Here is a 22207-nt window from a genome sequence, read left to right on the forward strand (position 1 = left end):
TCAGCGTCTAGCAACATCAACATTTTGTGCATGCATGAATCCATCTCCAAGACATACATTACCAAGGTTTTCCTTTTCCAACATACATATCAGGGTCTTCATACATTCTCCATGGAGATGTCATAGCTAATCCTTCTTGTTATCATATGTTGATTACTTATCTTATCTTACGTGATTATAGATACAACAAACTCTTCTTTCACCTTCTTCGCATATGGCTTCCTCAGGATCTTCTATACATAGTTCCTTCATCATAGGAACCATAGTTTCCAACCACCTCATATTCTCCATGAGGTCATATCATGTTGACTTCATCAACATGTAGAAGAGTTCAAGGTACATTGTTTTCATACCTTCATGTATCATTCCTAAGGAAGAACCCCTTTCCTTTCATCATGCTCATTAGACAGAGCATTCTAACCATTTCATCTGCACCTATGTGATGACATGACTTTATCTATCTGTTATCAGATATATACATATCTTTTCCTTCAAGTGGTCATTTATACTTCCTTTGGAAGCTTCTTTTTCATACTTGAAAATACTTCAATCAACTTGACATGTTGCACTTTTCTGCCACCATACCATCATTCTTCTAACCAATGGATCCCACACAAGGTGGAATATAGACTAACTACGAGACGCTTCTTATCAGTAGAGGTGAATCCTCTAACAAAGATTCCAATGGATGATCTTGATGATCCTCATTCTGCAAATGCTTCTCTCTAATGATGATGACGTATGATGATCTATCCTTCAATCTTGCTAGATGACTTGATTTAACCATCCAAACTAATGCTTCGGCTATCCTTACATGCTTCTCATGATGAAGCCATGAGCTACTTTCTTTCTATCATGTATGATGACTTCTTCAACCATATATACTTCTACTTCGGCTATTCTTCCATGCCTCTATGATGATGTCATCTCAATTTTTGCTATAATGCATCCTATCATACTTGTGATGCTTTCCATCATGACTTTTATCTTCTATAAACTGAAAAGAACTAAGGGTAGGAGGTTATCTCAGTCATAATAAAGTTCTTTCACTTCCTCCTTTGTTTTCCTCTTTTCAGATTCTACTTCTTCAGTGACACGGGCTTCATTCCTTTCCATTCTCTTTTTATTGTCCTTTTTTAGTTTAGGACAATTCCTTTTGAAATGCCCATATTCATTACATTCATAGCATTGGATCTTTGGCATGTTGATCTTCTTTTGAAATCTTTTTCGAGACTTCCCATTCTTCTTTTCCATAGTCGCAAATGCTTGAGTTTGTTCACTTGATCCAACGTCGTTCTTTGCCTTCAATCTGGTTTTTTAATATTGTGTAATGACCGTAGATCATTGAATGGGGTAGTTTCCTTCTTTCCATAGATACTTGATACAAAGTTTCCCATTCATCAAGTAGTGCATTGAGCACAATGGTGGTCATTTCACGATCAGACATTAGTTCTCCCAATTCTTGTAGTTGATCTCTTATTTGAGATACCCTCATAAGGTGTAAGGCTACCCCTTCTTCCTTTGATGCCTTCATCTTGTATAGTTAGGTTCTTAACGATATAATTTCTCCGACAGTACTTACAAAGAACAATTCTACTAGCTTTTCATAGATCTCTTTCGATGTCTTCAATTTTGCTACATAAGGGATGAGAGAATCCTTGATTGACTTTATAAGGATTCTTTGAGCCCTTGTATCTCCTTTCATGTAATTAGTGCTTGAGATTGCTCTTGAGAAAATTTGGTGATTGATCCCGTGACATATTCACTAACTTCATTCTCTATAAGGATCAAATCTATTCTCTTCTTCCATGCAAGGTAATTCGATGACCCAAACAGTTTGTTGTTCTCCTTGCAGAAAGAAGTCATTGTAGATTGAGACATAAAATATAGAATACTTACTTGTCAAGTGAAGATGCTCCTTTGATGATGATATCTTCAACTTGATTCCTTCTTGATGATGATTGCTTCCTTGATGACCTTGTTTCTTCAAGTATGCTTAAGATGTGATCCTTTATTCAATGAGAGGGAGATCACTTTGATTTCTTTGATGATGATGGAAATGCTTCTTCTTCCTTCCTTTGGATGATAATGTAGAATGTGGAGGCTTCCCAAGGTGCTTCAAATGTAGAGTCCTTCTCTCTTTGTGTAGAGGTAGAGTCCTTTAGGTCTTCTTCTTCTTCAAAGTGGTGTTCCTTATAGATGATGTGATCCATGTGATGAGATGAATGTTCCTCCTTAATGCTTCTTCGTTCTCCTTGGTGATATCCTTGTGCTTGCCTCTTATGTATTCATCTTCAAATGTATGATCTTCAAGCTACCTCTTCTTCTTCTTCTTGTCACCTTTGCTCTGATACCATGTTGAGAAATCAAGGGGTAGCTTAATTAGGGTGATTTCTCTTACTTTGATAATTGTTTGTGATGTTCTTTTACTTAACTTGATCTACTTGTAGTTAGCTTCTTCATATCTTGATTATTATAGTGTTCTTTATCATCAAACAGCTATCAAACAATGAAGATCAAAGAGATAAGAGGACACAAAATGTAGGCTGCTAGCCAGGGCCAAAACCTCCCCTCTTGAGAGGAAAACCCACAAGAATACTTCTCTTGTTATAGAATCTTCAAATGACGAATTCCAAGACCTATGACCCAACACCAAGACCCCTTCAAGACCAAGTCAAACCTCCTTCAAATGATCTTTCATTCACAAAGTCAACACCAGTCAAACTTGCTCCAATTCTTCTGATTTTGACTTCTCTTCTAAATCTCAGCCTCTATGAGAGGTCTGCAACTTTTGGCCTACCTACAATCTCTACAGTTCCGCACATGTGACTAGTTTAGGGCATTTTTATGAGTCTTCTCTCCTTCGCTTGGGTTAATTCTTTTTCCTTGGTAACTCGACTTGCAAACTGATCTTCTTGACGTCTGATTTTGGCTCCTTAATGTGACCACAATTCTCGATCTTGATGCAACGGAAAGTTGCCCTAGATTCCTCGCACATGTGAGATGAGTACCCAAAAAACAATCTTCTAAAACTTCGATCCATCTTTTCTTTCCATCCCCTCTTCTTCACTTTTCTTCTTGATCTCTTTCTTATTCTACAATGAACTACTTGAATGATCTTCCAATGAGGTCAAACACCTTATATATGCTTCATGTGGATGTCGAATAGCCCTTTCATGAGGCCGACTTGTCACTTTGTAGGCCAACTTGTTTCACTGCTAGGCCGACTTGTCTTGGAGGGAGTCTTATGGCACTTTTGACTCAGAATAAATTTTTTTGACATGATACAATATGCCCAATAGGGTCTTTCAATTACTCAATTGGCTTCTTGACTCTATGACAAACCCTAGAAGCACTCAATGGGTATTTGACCTACAAATAAATTGACCTTGACCATGAAACCCATGCTACAAAAATAATAATAATTTTTTCTTTCTTTTTACAATATACAAGAATCAAGAGTACATTTAATATTTATGAAGACCAAACCTAGTTACCTATTTCAACACTAAATTCACAGGAACTCATATAAAGGCTTTGAAGCATCATTTCTCTTATCTTAAGCTATTGGCAAAGTGATTTAAGTGGGCTTCTCTAAGCATTCTTTTTCATCTTGTGGTTAGGCTAATCATTATGGAAATATATTGAGGGAAAGTAATTGTTGTCTTGTAGGTCACTCCTTGCATTTCCCATATCTTGCATTGCATCATTGGCATAGTTTTGCTTTTGTCTCCATTTGCATCCCAAGATTGCATGTGTTGTCTAATGTCTAAAGAAATTGTGCCCTAAAAATCAACCTCGTTGTTAAGAAGTGAATCTAATTGCATATCTTGATGTAAGAAGCTTGAATGATTGCTAATGCTAATAAGTTCTCTTGGTATTGCATAAGTGTATCTTGCTCTTTTTCTTTTGTTACCATTTAAGAGTATTAGAGCATTTTTCTTGTTAAAGAGCATAATTTCAAAGTAGTTGATTGTTCCTAATTGCTAAAGTGACATAAGATTTCTCTCACTCCTTATTGTTGTCATTTAAAGAGCATTGAGATTGCTAATTGATAAGATCACTTTATAATATCTTGTGAGCATCATATTTTAAGCTAATATCATCATCATCTTTGGAGCATTAAGGTGAAATTTCAATTATAATCAATATTGTGGCCTTAAGGGTGACTTCACTCAAATCTTATAATTGAATAATCCCTATTGGAAGTTACCAATTGTGTTTAGAAGCCTTCTTGTCTCATTTTTGGCATTGTTCATTGTCTCCTTTGGTTTCTAATTTGCACATCAAGTTGTGAAGGATCCATTGATAGATTTGTGCTCCTTGCTTTCCATTGTCATTAGATATTGATTTAGAGCACTTGTCTTATTGGGATTATTAGTTCATTGGATAAATCTTGAATTGGTTTATTGTGAAGCACTTTAATTGGCAAATCAAGTGGTTTATTGGCACATTGCTTTAGTTGAGATTGTTCCTAAATTTCTCTCTAAGTACTTCATTTACGCTCTTGTGTTGAACATCATAAGCATTGAATCTTAAGTAATTTAACTTGAAGTACTTAAAAGTCATTTAATAATCTCACTTAAAGCCATCACTCATATCTTGCATATCATTCTAGGATTAGAAGTGCATATTTAAAATTACCTCCAAGCATAAGCTTGGTTGTAAGAAGATAGGACAAACCTTTCTCATCCAACTTGCGAAGTCTAGACATCATTTGTGGTTAACACAGGTGACCTTGCAGTTCTCTTGTGGACAATCCCTTGTAGGAACAGAGGCACTTGGGTGGTTAGAACCTCACGGGAGGTATCGTTAATGAGGCCATAGCCTCCTTCTTGTGGGCTTCTCTCTACAACCTACATTTGAGACTAACTTCAAAACAGTTGAGAGAAAAGATCCACCTAGATAGGGCATTTAATTAAAACCTACCAAGAAATTGCATTTCACTTAGATCTAGGGCTTGCACTTCATTTAGGATAGATTTGCATACCTGCAGCAACTATTCATCCGGTAACTTGCAATCTAAATCTAATTTGAGCAAGTAAATAATCCTAAGGCACTGGTCTCTAACTTTAAAATCTTGGAAAATCTAATCAAGTTGCACTAAATAATTAAACTTGCCAATTATCCTTAACCAAGTTGCTAGGCCATTCAGTTGTGTCTCCTTAGGCTTGCTGGTTCCCAGCAGGCTGTCCATCATCTCATTCCATAGGGACTACCCCTCCTTAGCCTGCAATTAGAGAGACAGCTTAAACGGAGAGGGCAGGGACCAGAGTGACAGCCCCTACCCTGAGCGTTGTCGCATTCTGGTGTACAATATGGGCAACAACAGGTATAAATAAGGATAAAGTGATTCACTCATATAGGGCACTGCATTCTTACTGACAGGTTTCTGTTTCAAACTTTCACTCTATCGACTGATATTATGGTGCTACAAAATTCTATCAGATATAGTGATTATGTTAACATATTGTAACTTATTTTCTTGCTATAGTTGAAAATCATATTTTTACACAGCTAGCAGAAAACATATACTTCTCAAACGGTAATTACTCTTTTAAACATTTAAAAGAAAGTAGTAAAGCCACAGCATGCTGCTCCAAGTAGCAGGAAAAAACTAAAAACATCTGACCGTAGTCATAAAATAAAAGCTCTTCTAGCAATTAAAAGAAAACTACAGCAGAAAAGAGAACACCTGCTATGATGAAATGGAAATACACCACTGAAGAATACTATATTTTGTCAACCGTAAATTGAAGAACATTATATGTATATAGCTTCTGAAATCCTTTCAAGGTACCAGATCCTCGTTAATCTAATAAACACATGAATATTGAATATCAGCAAACCTTGCCATCAAGGGCCGGACAGACAGCTTTCTCATAGTTATCCTGCACATCATTACATCTGCAACACTGTGTCTTCCAAAGTGACCCATGAAGCTCCACCACATCTTTGCTTCCAGCTTTCCAGTGCAATTCATCAATATTCTGCAGGAAATAATCTTATAAACTGCATGTGCTATGCAGAAAAACAATGTAGACACCCTAACCAATTTTTAATTTCACTTGATAAGAATGGTATTGTTGATTAATGTTCATGAGGCCCGGTCAAGTTTATCATGACATGGAATGGATTGCATGGCATTGCCTGCTACTATAAACATAAACGGTAAGACCAAAGATAATAAAGAAAAAATACAAGTGAAGAAAAAGGAATAAAAAATGCATCACAAGAGAATGAAATTTTTACTATACTTCAATCCTCATGGTGAAACCATTCACATCCAGTATACAAGTGCCTACTATTACATGTGTTCCCATCCATTGTTCCTGTGTACTTTATGCAAAAAGCCTAGGCATAAGTTGTCATCTAAGCATGATACAGCCTATCCATTCCACTGCTATACTGATATGAGTTGGTCCTGATATGAAAGGGCTGTTTCTTTTTCAAAGGCATGTCAACAGAATTTGTATCTTACAATCTTATGTCGGGCATAGGTTGTTTCTAAATTTCTCTATGAATTCACACTCCTTTATCCTCAATTTGTGCAACAAGCGCTTCATCTGGGTCTAGCTTGCAACCCTGTACCTTTGCTGTTCTACCTTAATTCACAAGAGCTCAGTCTGCCTTAAACCTTGCTTCTATTCATTTCCTTCCTCTTTGTACCCAAGGAAGAGGGTGCATTCTATCCCCAGTTACTTGTTATAACAGGTTGTTGCCCATTCTTTTGCTTCATGTCCAACATGAATCTCTTCCACCCATCAAGACAAACATATATTATGAATGTTACAATTATAAGAATTCTAACACCAAGCCCAAAAAGAAGTTAAGCTGGACAGGTCACTTGACACTGAAAAGAAGTCAATCGGATAACCACCTCCTTTCAAAAGCCGTTTCCCACAAGGATAGGGTCTGCCTTTTCTTCACCGTGGAAGATGCAAACTAATGGGATTTCACTATTTGAGTATTCACACTCCAACACTAGAGTTCAAGCTTAATAAAGTTACTTTATGTTAAGTGAATTAATAAAATCTCATTAGTTATACTAATAAAGTGTCCTTGAGTTAAAACGGTGATTGTTAGTTAAAGTAGCTAGCACCACTATCTAATATATGGAATATCAGGTGATCTACGTGATTGTACCAATTGACTCCATTCATTATAAAATATTACATTTTACATGTCTCCCATGTTGATATGAACACAATACCAGAAATGCTAGAAAATACTCACACACAAGACATAGTAAGAAAGCAAGTATGAGAAGATGATTGCTGGAACTCTACACATCGAACACCCATTTGTATTCCTATACAGAGTGAAAAATGGTGGGAACAGTGATCAAAGTTGACCAAGTCTCCAATGAAACGCAATAAAGTGGATGAGTGATCAATACAGACTAAATCACCCAAAAGAGATAAGCATAAAAGACACAGAATATTAAAATAGAAAATAGAAAATTACAAATAAAATACATGTTTACTAGATCTGTCTCATCAATTCCTCCCTTTCAAGAGGAAATTGTTGCTCGTTTCTGTTGAATATGAGAAGAGTATTGCTCAACTGCTGACAGGGACAGCCACTTGGTTTGAGTGGGTAAAGTGCCTTTGCACCCCACCAAGGAAGTGGTGATTTGACGACACGGAGTGGGTATGGTGCAGACATTAAGAAGAATAACTTCAGGAACGGTACACTAAAAATCTGGATTTGTGGGCTCCGTATGTGTAATGGGAATAGATTCTTCCAAATGAGGTGGCTCATACAATTTCTATTGGCTGACTTTCACGACATCATGGATACCAAGATGAGGTAGGAGATCCAATTCAAAGGCATTAGAATCCATTTGTTGTATAATCGTGTAAGGACTCTACGAAATGGGCGTGAGACTCTTATGTTGCTTATTTTTTAACTGCTACTTATCCAAAAGCAGTTAAATTTGTTGAAATTTATAGCTTGGGCAAATGTCTTCCACATTGGCTTGGTGTCTAGCATGTGGGAGACTGTCCAAAAGTTGTCTCTAAAACATTAACTTTATTTTATAAAGTTGAAGTGACTTTTGTGCATTATTAAAGAATAAAGTGACTTAAGTGATTTAAGTTGTGATAATGAGAGATTATATCACAACCGTAGATCTTATTGGACAATGATTTAATCTGACCCATTAGATCTTAGGTTTAAGTTACAACCATTATAATGAGACATAAAAGGAGATTATACTATTATAGGGAAAAGGCAACATTATTATTACTATTTATTGATGAGAGAGAAATGAGAAGAAGCGCTCTGTTGCAAATTGTAACTAGGTTCGGTCTTCATAATGACATGTAATTATGATTTTGTGTAATTGATGTAAAGAAGAAAATAAAATTATTTTTGTAGTACTTGAATCATGGGTTTTCATGATCAAGGAATTTTATTTTAGTTAAGGTTCCCATTGTGAACCTTTAGGTTTTGTCATCAAGTCATGAAAGTCAAATTGAGTCAATGTCATGAATGAAGGACCCTTATTGGGCATGTTACATTTTTGTATGAGTCATTAAAATAATAAGAAGGCCTTCAAGACCAAGCAAAAGCATCTCCTTCAAGTTGGCTACAAGATGGAATAAATGATCTTCACCAAAGGACATGTCGGCACACCTCACTCAAGTTGGCTTATTTGATGAGCAAACCACTATAAATAGGGAAGCTCGGCTTTCATTTGAGGCAGAGATTTTTGGTCAAGCAAGTCTGCAATTAGGAGTGTGAGAAACACTTAGAAAGGAGTCTTATAGCCAACGAAAGGAAGGAAGGAAGAGCAAGATTGTTTGGGATTGTTTTAGGGTTCATCTCCACTCACACGTGCGAAGAAAAGAGTGTCACTGCTGCAGAAAAGGGTTGAAGTCTTCCTTGCTATGCTAGAAGCCGAATCAAGAAGTATTTGAGTCAATTCATCAAGCCGGGTTGGAGATGAAAGCCATTCAATCCAAGCGAAGAGATTAAGGTGTTGAATCACCATATATCTGCAATTAGGGTTTCCAAGGAGGCCAAAATACAATGCAGGTCTAAAGCAGAAGGAACCGAATTCTGAAGGGTAGCTGAGAAGGACGAAGGAGCAGAGGTTTCACTATCGTTGACCAAAGAGAAGAAGAATCTCATCAAGGAAGCTTTGTGTCTTGGTCTTGGAGTGGCAAATAGGTCAAGGGTCTTGGTCTTGGTATTCGTCAATTGAAGTCTTTATAACAAGAAGAATTCATTTGGGTTTTCCTCTCAATTGGGAGAGGTTTTGGCCCCGCCTGATAGCCTACATTGTGTGTCTCTTGTCTCTTTATGGTTTATGCATTGGTAATTGTTTGACGAAGATGAACACTATAATAACATAAGTAAAAGAAGATCCTAATCTAAGAAGTAAAAAAAGCATTCACAAGCAGTTATCTAACATAGAGAAATCACCTAATCTTGATGCCCTAGATTTCTCAACATGGTTTCAGAGCTAAGGTGACAAAGTCAATTTAGGGCATCTTATCAAGGGACACTCAAGGATCAAATCTCGAGAAATGCATCGAAGAAAATCTAGAAGATCATCTTGAAGTCAATATCTACAAAGAAGTGTCAAAACACTAGATCGAAGAAGAAAGTCTACACCAGCAAGAAGTCTTGGATATCTCAAGGGACCACAAAGACTCTACTCAAGTTTAAGGACTTATCCATCAAGTTTTCTTTCTAGAGAAGCAAGATCAAGGACGTTGTCATCATCTTCAGAAGTTCTAAGGCAGTTTCCTCTCATTGAAGCAAGGACCTTACCATTATAGAAGGTCATCCAAGAAGAATCAAAAGGTCATCATTGATCATCATCATCAACAAGGACATCTCCATCAAATGATCTAAAGTGATCTCCTTCTTAGTGAAGTCAAGGATCACTCTTGAAGAAAACTATCTCCATTAAGGAGAAGTTTTCTATTCTCTATATCATCATCAACATCAAAAAGCAACAAGTAGAAGGAGCATCTTATGAAGTAAGTATATTTATGTCCATATCTGAATCTGTCAAAATGTATTTTTGCAAGAAAAGCAACAAATTGGTTGGGGCTTCAAACTACCTTGCATGGAAGAAGAGGAAAGATTTGAATCTCATTGAAAATGAGGTTATGGAACATGTCAAAGGATCTATCACCAAACCAGCGAAAGAAGATGTTCAAGCACTGGCGAAGTTTATGAAAGGGGAAGTTAGGGCTCAAATGATTCTCATAGAATCCATCAAGGATCCCCTCATTCCATATGTATCAAAACTCGAAACTTCAAAAGAAATCTATGACAAACTGGTAGAGTTGTATTCCGTAAGCATTGCTGGAGAAGTCATCTCATTAAGGCAAGAACTCTACAAGCTAAAGATGTCGAAGGAAGAAGGAATGGCCTCATCTTTTATGAGGATATCTGAAATCAAGGATCAGCATCAAGATCTGGGAGAATTCATGTATGATAGAGAAATGACTACCGTTGTACTAAATGCACTACCGGAGGAGTGGGGTAACTTTACTTCAAGAATTTATGGGAAGAAAGAAGCTACTCCATTCCAGGATCTATGGTCACTATGCAAGATTGAAGAATCTAGGCTAAAGGCAAAATCTGATGTAGGATCAGGTGAACAAAATCAACCTTATGCTACAATGACAAGAGGAACAGGAAAATTTGAAAAGTCTGGTTCTCAAAAGGAGAAAAGAAACATGGCTAAGATTCAATGCTATGGATGTCAAGAATATGGGAATTACAAAAGAGATAGTCCTAAGATCAAGAAGGACAATAACAAAAGAGGAAGTGAAGAAGCCCATATCACCGAGGAAGTGGAGGGAGTTGAAAAGAAGACATCCAAGAAAGAGGAAGTAAAAGATCTCTATTATGATTGAGATAGTCTTTCTCTCCTAGTCATTTTCAAGTTCTGTTTTTCAAGTTTTCCTATTGTAAAGTATAACTATTAGGAATCATGATGCACCAAGAGCAAGAGCTTGTAACATCATCATAGAGAAGCATGAAAGATGATTGAAATTAAAGTCCATGGCAGTCACCCATGGAAGGATATAGCTCTTGATAACCTCATTAGTATCATACGTGGTGCTTATGGGAAAAGAAAGAAAGGGTCATCTAATACAAGGTTCATCATACATTTGTCAAAAGGAAACATCTGTTGGATGAGGATACTCAAGATCCTCTATTGGAATCTTCGTCGGAAGGTTCACCAATCAACAGAAGCAAGGGTTTCATAAAGAATTCCAGCTTGTGGAATTCATGGGATGATGGTATGATGACAAAAGAGGTGAAGCACATCAAGGGATTGAAGTTCTTTCAATTAAGGAAGTCTGGATGACATAAAGAAAAATGAGGTATTTATGCTTACATTCGATATTATAGAGTCATGACATATGGTTGCAGATGGATAAATGCTCTATCTCAAGAGAATGATCAAAAGAAAGGATCTCCTCCTTTGAAAGGATGCAGGAAGGCATGGGTCACACATTGTCTAGATGAAATCAACATAATATGTCCTCATATGGAATATGAGGCGGTTGACAGTGATTGGAGGAACTCTGATTAAGGAAGTCTAGATGACATAAAGAAAAATGAGGTATTTATGCTTACATTCGATATTATAGAGTCATGACATATGGTTGCAGATGGATAAATGCTCTATCTCAAGAGAATGATCAAAAGAAAGGATCTCCTCCTTTGAAAGGATGCAGGAAGGCATGGGTCACACATTGTCTAGATGAAATCAACATAATATGTCCTCATATGGAATATGAGGCGGTTGACAGTGATTGGAGGAACTCTGATTAAGGAAGTCTGGATGACATAAAGAAAAATGAGGTATTTATGCTTACATTCGATATTATAGAGTCATGACATATGGTTGCAGATGGATAAATGCTCTATCTCAAGAGAATGATCAAAAGAAAGGATCTCCTCCTTTGAAAGGATGCAGGAAGGCATGGGTCACACATTGTCTAGATGAAATCAACATAATATGTCCTCATATGGAATATGAGGCGGTTGACAGTGATTGGAGGAACTCTGATTAAAATTTCCTGGGAAGAAAAATGTGTGAAGAAAGAAAGGAAGGAAGAGATCGTGGAATATGCAACCATGGAAAAGGCAATCAACATCCAAGGACTAGAAGTTTTTGACTAGGATATCTCCATGAAAGATATGAAGACTCTGATAAAGTCTGAAAAAGAAAGAGACCCTTGGCAAGTATATATCTTTTGGAGATGTGTCAATACATATGTAGGATGTTGATGCAAACTAGGAGATGTCATGATGAAAGACCATCACAAAGGTAATTTTGATTTAGCGTTCATTTCTTACTTGTGAACAAATATTTGGATGGGCTTATGCGGGGTTACCAAGGGAAGAGCTATGGATATCTTCCACCACTGATGTCCATGTAGTAGGATGAAAGAACCTTAAGGAAACATGGCACGAAGATGGCAACATGGCATGAAGGAAGGCCAGACAGGAACTAATGGATCACTTTCCGATGAAAGGAATAATGACATGACTGACTCATAGATGAAAGTAATGGATGGTCTATGCCCCACAAAGAAGTCCCAAAACATGAAGACTCCTGAATAAAGAAGAGAAGTTCATGACATCATGAGGAGGAGTTCTTCAAGCAGTTGTGTTAAAATTGGCAACTAGGGCCAAACTCCATGTGGGTCATCTTATTTATGGCAACTAATACTTTTCTTGGATTCCTCTCATTGAGAGGTGTAAGATTGATCTAAAGATCATCCGATTCCAATAAGTATTCATGGAGTTATGAATTTATTTGTGTTATAAGACAATTCCACAAGCTCGGCCAGCAACCAAACTGCCCCCACTTGTGTTCAACGTTTTCGTATAAATAGAAATGGCCTTCAAATCATTTTCACATGCTCACACTCTTGTGATCTCTCTCTTCATTCTATTTTGGGTTTTGATGAAGGAGAGATCTACAGGGAGTGCCCTAAGCTCTACGCTGCCCTAATGAAGAAGCCCTGACGCAGTGAATGAAGAAGCCTTAACGCAGTCATTGAGGAAACTTCTACAGCGCAGCAAGGAGAAGTTCTAACTGCCCTAAATGCAGGTCTAGAAGAGACCCTAAGCAGTTGTACTTAAAATCCCTAAACGTTGTCCTAGGAAAAGACATCTAACTACAGAGAAAGGAGGGCCATGTTGTGCCCTAGCCACAGAGAATAGAAGAACAAATGCAACACTATAGACGCAGATGAATGATGTATAAAGGAGACCACAACGTGCCCTAGCCGCATCTAAGGATGAGGCCTAATTAGACATGGAAGACATGCCCTAAACGTTGATGTATGAGGCTAAATCCGTGGTTCGGTTTCTGCCCTAGTCACTGTCCAGGTGTGCCCTAACCACAGGCCTTACTTCGCAGCAAAAGAAGGACTAAGTGTTGCCCTACATCTGTTGTTGAAGAAGGCTCTTGTACGCTGTATAGAGGAAGCCCAGTCATGTGTTCAACAATGTTTTGGGAAAGCAAATTGCACAGGAAGGAGTGCAAGTTCAGAACCTTAATCTAAGTTCTGGATGGATAGTTTGTGTTGGGCTAGTATTACCATGTGTGGGCAACTATCTTCAATATAAGGTTATGATTGTGTTGTATGTTATCTTCTGAACATATGACTATGATATCTTCAATATGATGTATGGCATGTCAGATATATATATGCATTAATGAAGGGACAGAGATTCAGTGATGATTGATCAGAGATCCTAGTGTTTAATAATGTTCTTACTACAGTGGTATTTCGGTTTATGACTGTATGAAACAACAATGCCATGATGCCATATCCTATGATGACAAGTAAAGGACAGTCTTGTGGAAGGCAGAGACAGCCTTCCCTTAGAGGACAATTGCAAACAAATCTAGGGAGATTTTGTGATTGTTAGTTAACTGCACTTTGGACCTGTTGAAGGAATCTAGCTGCTCTACTAGGCTGTAAGCCATAGCCAGCAGTTAAGACTGGTGAGTGTAAATGGTTGTAGCATATTGGATGTAATGATGGATGCAGCATGATGGGTGCAGCATTAGGTGTAGCTCAGTGATGGGAGCAACGCAGTGATGAGAGCAGCTCAGTGGTTGGGAGCAGCACAGTGACAGGTGTTGCAGTATGAAGTGTACAGCATGGTCATGAGGTCCAGCATTGTGATGATGGGTGTAGCATGGTGCGGCACAGTGAGGTGTAGCATGATGACGAGACGCAACACAATGATAGGTGAAGGAGTCACCTTGGAGAATCAGTTGAAGCAGCGTGTCTTCAAAAGATCTCATAAGAGATGATCTATGCTCTTATCTAGATAAGTCAAAGTGTTGACTTCTATTGTAAATGTACTATCTCTCTCTCTCTCTCTCTCTCTGCTGAACTATTGAAGAATTGATCAAGGGTTTCCTCACATTGGGATTTGTCCCTGGCTAGCGACACATCTTGTGTCCTCTTGTCTTGGCTTGTCTTCTGCGATTTATGTTTATGTTCTATCTACAGTTTACTTTAATACTGATGTGATTGTTAATCTGGAAAAGATATTGAGCTAACTGTTAAAATTAAAATAAATTGCTTTAAGCATAGAACATACCTAAAATTAACATGGTATCAGAGAGCTGAGGTGAAGACAAAGCCCAAGCAAGAGTGAAAGAGCAATCACTAAAGACAGTTGGGAAAGGACAAAAGAATCAATGGATTCCTCATCCCTCTTCAAATTCACCGAAGGTGAAATCGAAGTAGAGAATTGTGAAAATTCTATCACTGCAGCAACTAATTTACTTTTCCTACTTATTTCATCATAAGTTATTCATGAAATTACTTCAACAAACATTAAAATAAATACTGCTGCAGATATGACACCGTAATACAGAAACAAACATATGCACACATTGACACGGTTATTTTGGACTAATGTCCCCGAAAAAACCCAACGTGGGAAAACCGGTATAGCAAGGGAGGATTTTATTATTCAGCAATTTTCTTAATACAACAGGGTGCCAAACTGGCTTACCCACAGATAGACAAATTTCCAGCGCTTCTTCTGAACCCCTCGTAGGCCCTAATGACCTTTGCGTCCTGTCAGAAACCCTGTGCGTCAACCTAAAACCCTTTGTGTCAACCTACTGAGGCTCTGCGCATCCTCTCTGGCCTTCTGCGTCACTCCTACAGCTTCTGCGTGAATGACGCAGGCCCTTCTCGCTCTGCGCAGTGTCTGCTGCCTCTGCGTGGCTTCATCTGGCTCTGCGTCTGCCTCTTATGCCTCTGCGTTGATCTCCCATCTCTCTGTTCCGTACTTGCTACCTCCTGACTACTCTCCAGACCACTATTTCAATTTCTCAGCAAACCCCGCTCCAGAAATTGAACTGACTGGTCTCCCGCAGTGTGTTCTCCAAGTGACCCTCAAGCCTCCTCTTATACTTTTCCTGTTGACATCTCAACGACTGTTGTATCATGTACTATTGCCCAAGTTTCTGCCACTGCCACTGCTGCATCTGTACGACAGCTCCCTCTACATCCATGTTGCTGCTAATCCTTTCTCCCAACACTGCGACTCACTCTGCAGTTGTGTTGCTACTGGTCCTTTCTCCCAACACTGCAACTCCCTCTTCATTTGTGCTGCTAACAAACTACTTTTGAAAGGGGTTCTTTAGGATCCCCATCTTTTCCCTGAAGTAGTCAAATTTTGACTTTCTAAGGGCCTTGGTGAAGATATCTGCCACTTGTCCCCTGTAGGAGTGTAGCTCAACTAAATAACTCCTCGTTGGACACAATCTCTGACAAAGTGACACCGAATATCAATATGCTTCGACCTATCATGGAACACTGGATTCTCAGAGAGTTTGATGCAACTCTGATTATCACACATGATCCTGGTCGCCTCCATATTTCTTCTGAATATGTTTACCAGCAATTTTCTAAGCCATATGGCCTCACACGAAGTTGTGCTTGCTGCCGTATATTTTGCCTCAGACGAGCTCAGAGCCATGGACTTTTGTTTCCTACTGCACCAGGAGGTCATTCCTGATCCAATGTTAAAACAGTACCTAGAGGTACTTTCCCGATCCACTAAACTTCCTGCCCAATCTACATTAGTAAATCCACTCAACCTGATATCCTTCCCCTTGGTGTATAAGAGCCCATAATCAATTGTTCCCAGTAAATACTTGAGAACGTGTTTGGTTGATGCCCAGTGAGCTCTCTTTGGTTCCACCATAAACTGACTGACGGTGTTGACAGCGTAGCAAATATCTGGCCTGGTATTGACTAGATACATCAGGGACCCTATGAGCTGTCGGTATAGGGTGGGATCAACATCCTTGTCTTCTGATGCATCAATCTTCTTCCAGTTGGTGATCATTGGCGTAGCCATAGGTCTACAGTCTCCCATCCCGAACCTTTTCAGGATTTCTGTAGCATACCTTCCTTGCCCAAGGAAGATTTCTCCTTTCTGCTACCAAACTTCCAACCCTAGGAAATAGTGCATTCGTCCTAGATCCTTCATATCGAACTCTGTGGCTAGATTCTTCTTGCAGTCTTCAATGAGTCTGGATGATCCTGTCAAGAAGAGATCATCCACATATAATACTAAGATAAGTGGCTCGTTCTCTACGACCAGATAGTAGAGTTTCAGATCCGTGTCACTCTTGACAAACCCCATCTTCTGCAAGTAGCCATCTATTCGGCCATACCACGCTCTCGGTGCTTGCTTCAACCCATACAAGGCTTTCTTCAGTCTGCATACATGAGACTTCCTCTCCTGAGTCTCAAAGCCCTCTATTTGTTCAATGTATACCTCTTCTTCTATTACCCTGTTTAGAAATGTCGTCTTGACATCCATCTGATGGATCTCGCATCCCATCTGGGCTGCAAGAGATATCACGGTCCTAATAGATGTATACCTGGCTACCGGGGGGAAGGTTTACTCATAGTCAATCCCTTACTTTTGAGCATACCCCTTAGCCACAAACCTGGCCTTGTATTTTTCAACATTGTCATCTGCAGCATAGTTGATCTTGTAGATCCATCTTAACCTACAAAAAATCTGTCTTGAGGCCTTGACACCACCTCCCAGACATCGTTTACCATTATGGAGTTATAGTCCTCCACCATCACATCTAGCCAGACCTGATGCTGAGCTGCCTCCTTGAAGCTGGCAAGCTCCCCATCCTGAACTACTAACACCTAATACCTATTTGGCTGTTTTCGCTCTCTTTTGCTGTTCCTTGGCTCTCCAATGAAGTTCTCTGCATCATGCAGAATCTGACGAAGTTCCCTATTAGTTCTTCCTTTGCCAGCAGGTGCTTCTATTCGCTCCTCCTCCTCATCCTGAGAATCTTCCTGATCTGAGGAAGAATTCTTCACTTCCGTTGGTTGAAGAGGCATGACCAACGGATCCTCTTTCGACTGCTCCTCGGAAGGCATTTCGCGAGATCTTTTGAAAGCTCTGTCCTCCATGAACTTTACATCTCGTCGTACTACTACCTTCCTGCTTCCTGGAAGATAGATTCTGTATGCCTTAGCGTTCTCGCTATATCCTACCAGATACCCCTTTTCTGTAGTCTGATCCAACTTCTTCCTCTTTTCTTCGGGTATGCGACAATATGCTAAACTCAAAAATATCCTGAAATCACTGACTTCAGGGATCTTCCCAGTGAAGACATTCTCTGGAGTAATCTTGCCCAATGCCCGATGAGGAATCCTATTCTTAACGTAGACAGCTGTGTTGCATGCTTCCGCCCACAAGAACTTTGGCATATCCTGATCATATAGCATGGCCCTAGCTGCTTCTACAATAGTCTTGTTTTTCCTTTCTGCCACCCCATTTTGCACCGGATTGTAGGGAGCTGTCCACTCTCTTCTGATGCCCTCCTTAGCGCAATAATCAGTGAAGTCCTTATCAACATATTCTCCACCATTATCTGAGCGCAAGACTTTTAATTTCTTACCTGTCAGATTCTCCACTAGAGCCTTGAACTCGTTGAATTGACAGAAAACCTCATCCTTGGTTTTCAGAAAATAGATCCAAGTTTTCCTCGAGTAGCATCAATGAAGGTAAGGAAATACTCGGCACCACTGAGAGCTTTGACGGACATAGGTCCGTAGTTATCTAAGTGTATCAATCCTAGTACACTCTTGGCCCTGTGGTTGCTCCTAGGAAATGTCGCCTTGGCATACTTTCCTAGAGCGCATCCCCTGCATACATCATCTCGTTCCGTACTCAGATTCGGAACTCCTGTTATAGTGCTCCTGAGAATTCTCAGAGCTCCATGGTGCAAGTGACCCATCCTTCTGTGCCATAGTTCGTTCAAGTCTTTGTCCCCATGATTGCCTATTAGTGCCATTGGAGATTCTACTTGTAATCTATACAACCGATTACTTTTGATCCCGATCTACACTTTCTTGTTCCAGCTCGGGTGATTGACATATACATTTTCCTTGATGAAGTAAACGTCATAGCCCTTGCCTTGTAGTTGTGACACAGAAAGTAAGTTCATCCCCAATCCTAGTACATGCAGCACATTTGTGGCACGGAACCGTTCTTCTGGTTCTGTCTGAAAAACTATCGTACCCTTTCCTACTGGAGTACACTTTGCCTTGTTCCCCATGGTGATCTGAAAATTCATCTTCTCTTCTCGATATTCCGAGAAACACTCCCTGATTCCCGTCATATGCCATGAGGCTCCACTGTCTATATACCACACTTCTGATGATGCAGCACTAGTCATGCACGCCACATCTTCTTCCAACCTGGAAGCCAACATAGAGAAATCGAAATCTCTCTCTCTTGTGCAATCTTCTAAAAATATGCATGAGTCCCCTGAGGTGGATGCCTCTGCATCGTGGTCTCGACCCATAATTGATTTTCTGTCTCTGCTTACTTGCTCTGATACCATGTGAAAATTCTATCACTGCAGCAACTGATTTAATTTCCCTACTTATTTCATCATAAGTTATTAATGAAATTACTTCAACAAACATTAAAATAAATATTGCTGTAGATATCACACCGTAATATAGAACAAACATATGCACACATTGACACAGTTATTTTGGACTAATGTCCCCGGAAAAACCCAATGTGGGAAAACCGGTGTAGCAAGGGAGGATTTTATTATTCAACAATTTTCTTAGTACAACAGGGTGCCAAACTAGCTTACCCATACATAAACAAATTTCCAGCATTTCTTCTGAACCCAGCATAGGCCCTACTGACATTTGCATCATGTCAGAAACCCTTTGCGTCAGCCTCAAACCCTCTGCATCAGCCCACTAAGGCTTTGTGCAGCGTCTTTGGCCTTCTGCGTCACTCCTGCAGCTTCCGCGTGGATGACGCCGGCCCTTCTACCTCTGCGCAGTCTCTATTGCCTCTGTGTGGATTCCTATGGCTCTACGTCTGCCTCTTCTGCCTCTGCACTGATCTCCCGTCTCTTTGTTCCATACTTGCTGCCTCCTGACTGCTCTCCAGACCACTAGTTCAATTTCTCAGCAAACCCCGCTCCAGAAATTGAACTGACTAGTCTCCCTAAGTGTGTTCTCCAAGTGACCCTCGAGCCTCCTCTTATACTTTTCCTGTTGACATCTCAATGGCCGATATTAAGACCCTAATCAATGGCTAAGATTAGGTCTGGCTTGATCCATGTCTTTTGGACCATTCTAACACAGATTCATATTAATACACATTAATATTTTATTTTCATAAGTTTAGACTTAGGGACTTCATTAAAAATATTAATTATTTTAATATCTCCCGATCTGTTTAGAATCTGCCCACACCCTTTCTGGGTATTGGAGATCTCATGTGCCTCAACCTTTCCACCAAATTTCGTAGCTAGAGCACATCCGATGCTATCCCAAATCAACAATATTATCATAATGGCATAGATGAAGCTTCTGATGGCCTACCTAAAGATCACTTCAATGGGAAGTCTGGATCTAAGGGTGGAAGGAAAGGCAAATGCCTTGTTTGTAATAAATTCAACCATTATGCAAAGGAGTGTCCGAATGGTAGGGACACATCACTTGATGATGATAACAATCATTCCAGGGACATCTTCAATGATCAAAGGAATAACAAGTAATGCAGGCCATCAAGGAAACGGTTGACTCTTCAAGAAAGCAAGGAACTCAAGGTATGAAGAATCAAATGTTGTTTCTGATAAGATAAAGAAGCATTATCTTGTATTGGCCCTCTCCTTCAGATTTTGTGGGAATCTGGCTTATTGATTATAGTGCTTCAAGGCACTTCATCAGATAGAAGGGTGATCTCTCTAATTTAGTAGAGATGGAAACAATCGTGGGATTATACTTGGAGCCGATGCCACCTATCCCGGAAAGGGTGTAGGGAATATTACCCCTCAATTGAATGAGGGTAACTTGATTCATTTACAGAATCTCTTTTATGTACCTGATCGCAAGAAGAACCTGGTTTCCATTTCGGCAATGGAAGTCAAAGGTTTCAGGGTGGCATTCATCGATGGAAAGGTACGTGTTTGAAAATAGAATTTTCTAAGATGCTTTTACTCATGGGTTCAGGGTTGGAAATTTGTATCAAGTTGCAGGATGGTCCATTGGGGACCATGTCAATTGTCACATCTCATCTATAGCACTGCAGGTCTACTTATTATGGGGCCCTACCCAATGTGAGTCAAATGGTGACAGGGATGCCTGAATTCAAGAAGAGCATGAAGGTACATGTTCGAGATGTACCAAAGGAAAATCTTATAAGGGGACCATTCCCCTCATGTAACAGGTCCACAGGTTTGGAACAACCCGAGGGGTTTGAGATTCATGATCGGGAATCTCATGTGTGCAGGTGGAGGAAAGCCCCTTATCGCTTGAAGAAAAAAACCCTAGGCTTAGTATGAGAGGATTGATAGTTGTTTGATGAAGCTAACATTCACTAGGAGTGAAGTCGATCCAAACCATTGCTCGAAGGTTGTGGATGATAGACCTCTCATACCGGCACCTTCTAAGGACGACCTATTTCTGACAGGTGCAAACCCTCTCATGTGCAGAAGTAAGAGGGAATTGGATTCCGGATGTGGAATGATAAACTACAAGCACGTGACTACCTCAAGGATCTTAACTTTCAGAAGTTATATTGTAGTGATGACGGACCTGATTTGGGAAATGCCTCTAAGTTTCATAAACTCATTCACGTTGATGTTCTTGGTGAACTTTCGTCCGGACATATGTTTTGCAGTTAGCATGATGAGCTCATATATGGTTGAGCCTCACTGGATTGGTGCCAAGAATCTTGTGAGATATCTTCGGGGCACAAAATCTCATGGATTGAGATACACTGCCAGAAATGTGAAGCTGCATGATTATTCGAATGCTGGTTGGGCAGGCAGTGTAGAGGATCACAAGAGCACTTCTAAGTGTTGATTCTCATTGGGTTCTGCTCGATATCCTAGATGAGCAGAAAGCAGAAGAAAGTTGCTTTGAGCACCGCTAAGACCAAATACATAGCTACGAGTATGACCTCGTGTGAAGCTCCCTGGTTGCGGAAGCTCTTCAGTGAGTTGTTTGTACACATGATGGATACCACCATGATCTTCTGTGTCAACCAGGGGGGGATTCGATTGTTGAGGAATCCCATATTCTATGATTGCTCCAGCGTATAGACATCAAATACTACCTTATCTGGGACATGGTACATTGATGAGCAAGGACGCTCCATCGCATTGAGAATGATGTACAGGTTGCAAGCATTCCGTCGAAGCCCCGACGAAAGGTCAAATTTGTGACTTTCCCAAATGACTTGGAGTCATTGAGAGACCCTCTTATGAGGGTCCTACATGATGCATGCATTGAGCTCTGGGAGCTCCGAGGGGGCTTGGGGTACTTCTTCGAGCAACAAGCGACCATAGGGCAACTCGCCCTCCCCTAATGGTGCGCTGTGTACAGGGTGAATGGTTCAGCCTTCCCCTGTGATACCCCGTGGCGACTTAGGGACAAGATGAGTGGTTCTCCTGTCGAGGCATCCTACCCATGTAGTCTGGGACCAAGGATAATTTTAGGGGCGAATGTTCGCCCTTTGGCGAAATTAAGTGGTTTTAAATTTTTAGTGGGCGAATATTTTGTATCATAGTACATTTTTACAATTCACCTCAAATAGCCCACCTTATTTTAAGGGAGAGGGTAAAAAAGGTAAATTTAGCCCTTAAAATTAGGACTTACAACCT

The 22207-nt window shown here is 39.8% G+C and overlaps 1 protein-coding gene across 5 annotated transcripts in view; it reads right to left on the minus strand.

The window, feature by feature from the left end:
* The window catches only part of LOC149264838 (uncharacterized), a 398689-nt gene that overhangs the window by 229023 nt on the left and 147459 nt on the right, over window positions 1–22207 (minus strand). For 4 of the 5 annotated variants that reach the window (XM_089428922.1, XM_089428916.1, XM_089428888.1 and 1 more), the window contains one exon: window positions 5850–5990. The exons of the other annotated variant lie outside the window; for it this stretch is intronic. In XM_089428922.1, the coding sequence (XP_089285048.1) occupies window positions 5850–5990 (141 nt within the window). The remainder of the gene's footprint in view (window positions 1–5849; window positions 5991–22207) is intronic. 5 annotated transcript variants of the gene reach the window in all.

The sequence above is a fragment of the Pinus tabuliformis genome, chromosome 6 (assembly GCF_031772625.1).
Source record: "Pinus tabuliformis cultivar Carrire ecotype Pingquan chromosome 6, CPIR1, whole genome shotgun sequence".
Lineage (NCBI taxonomy): Eukaryota > Viridiplantae > Streptophyta > Pinopsida > Pinales > Pinaceae > Pinus > Pinus tabuliformis.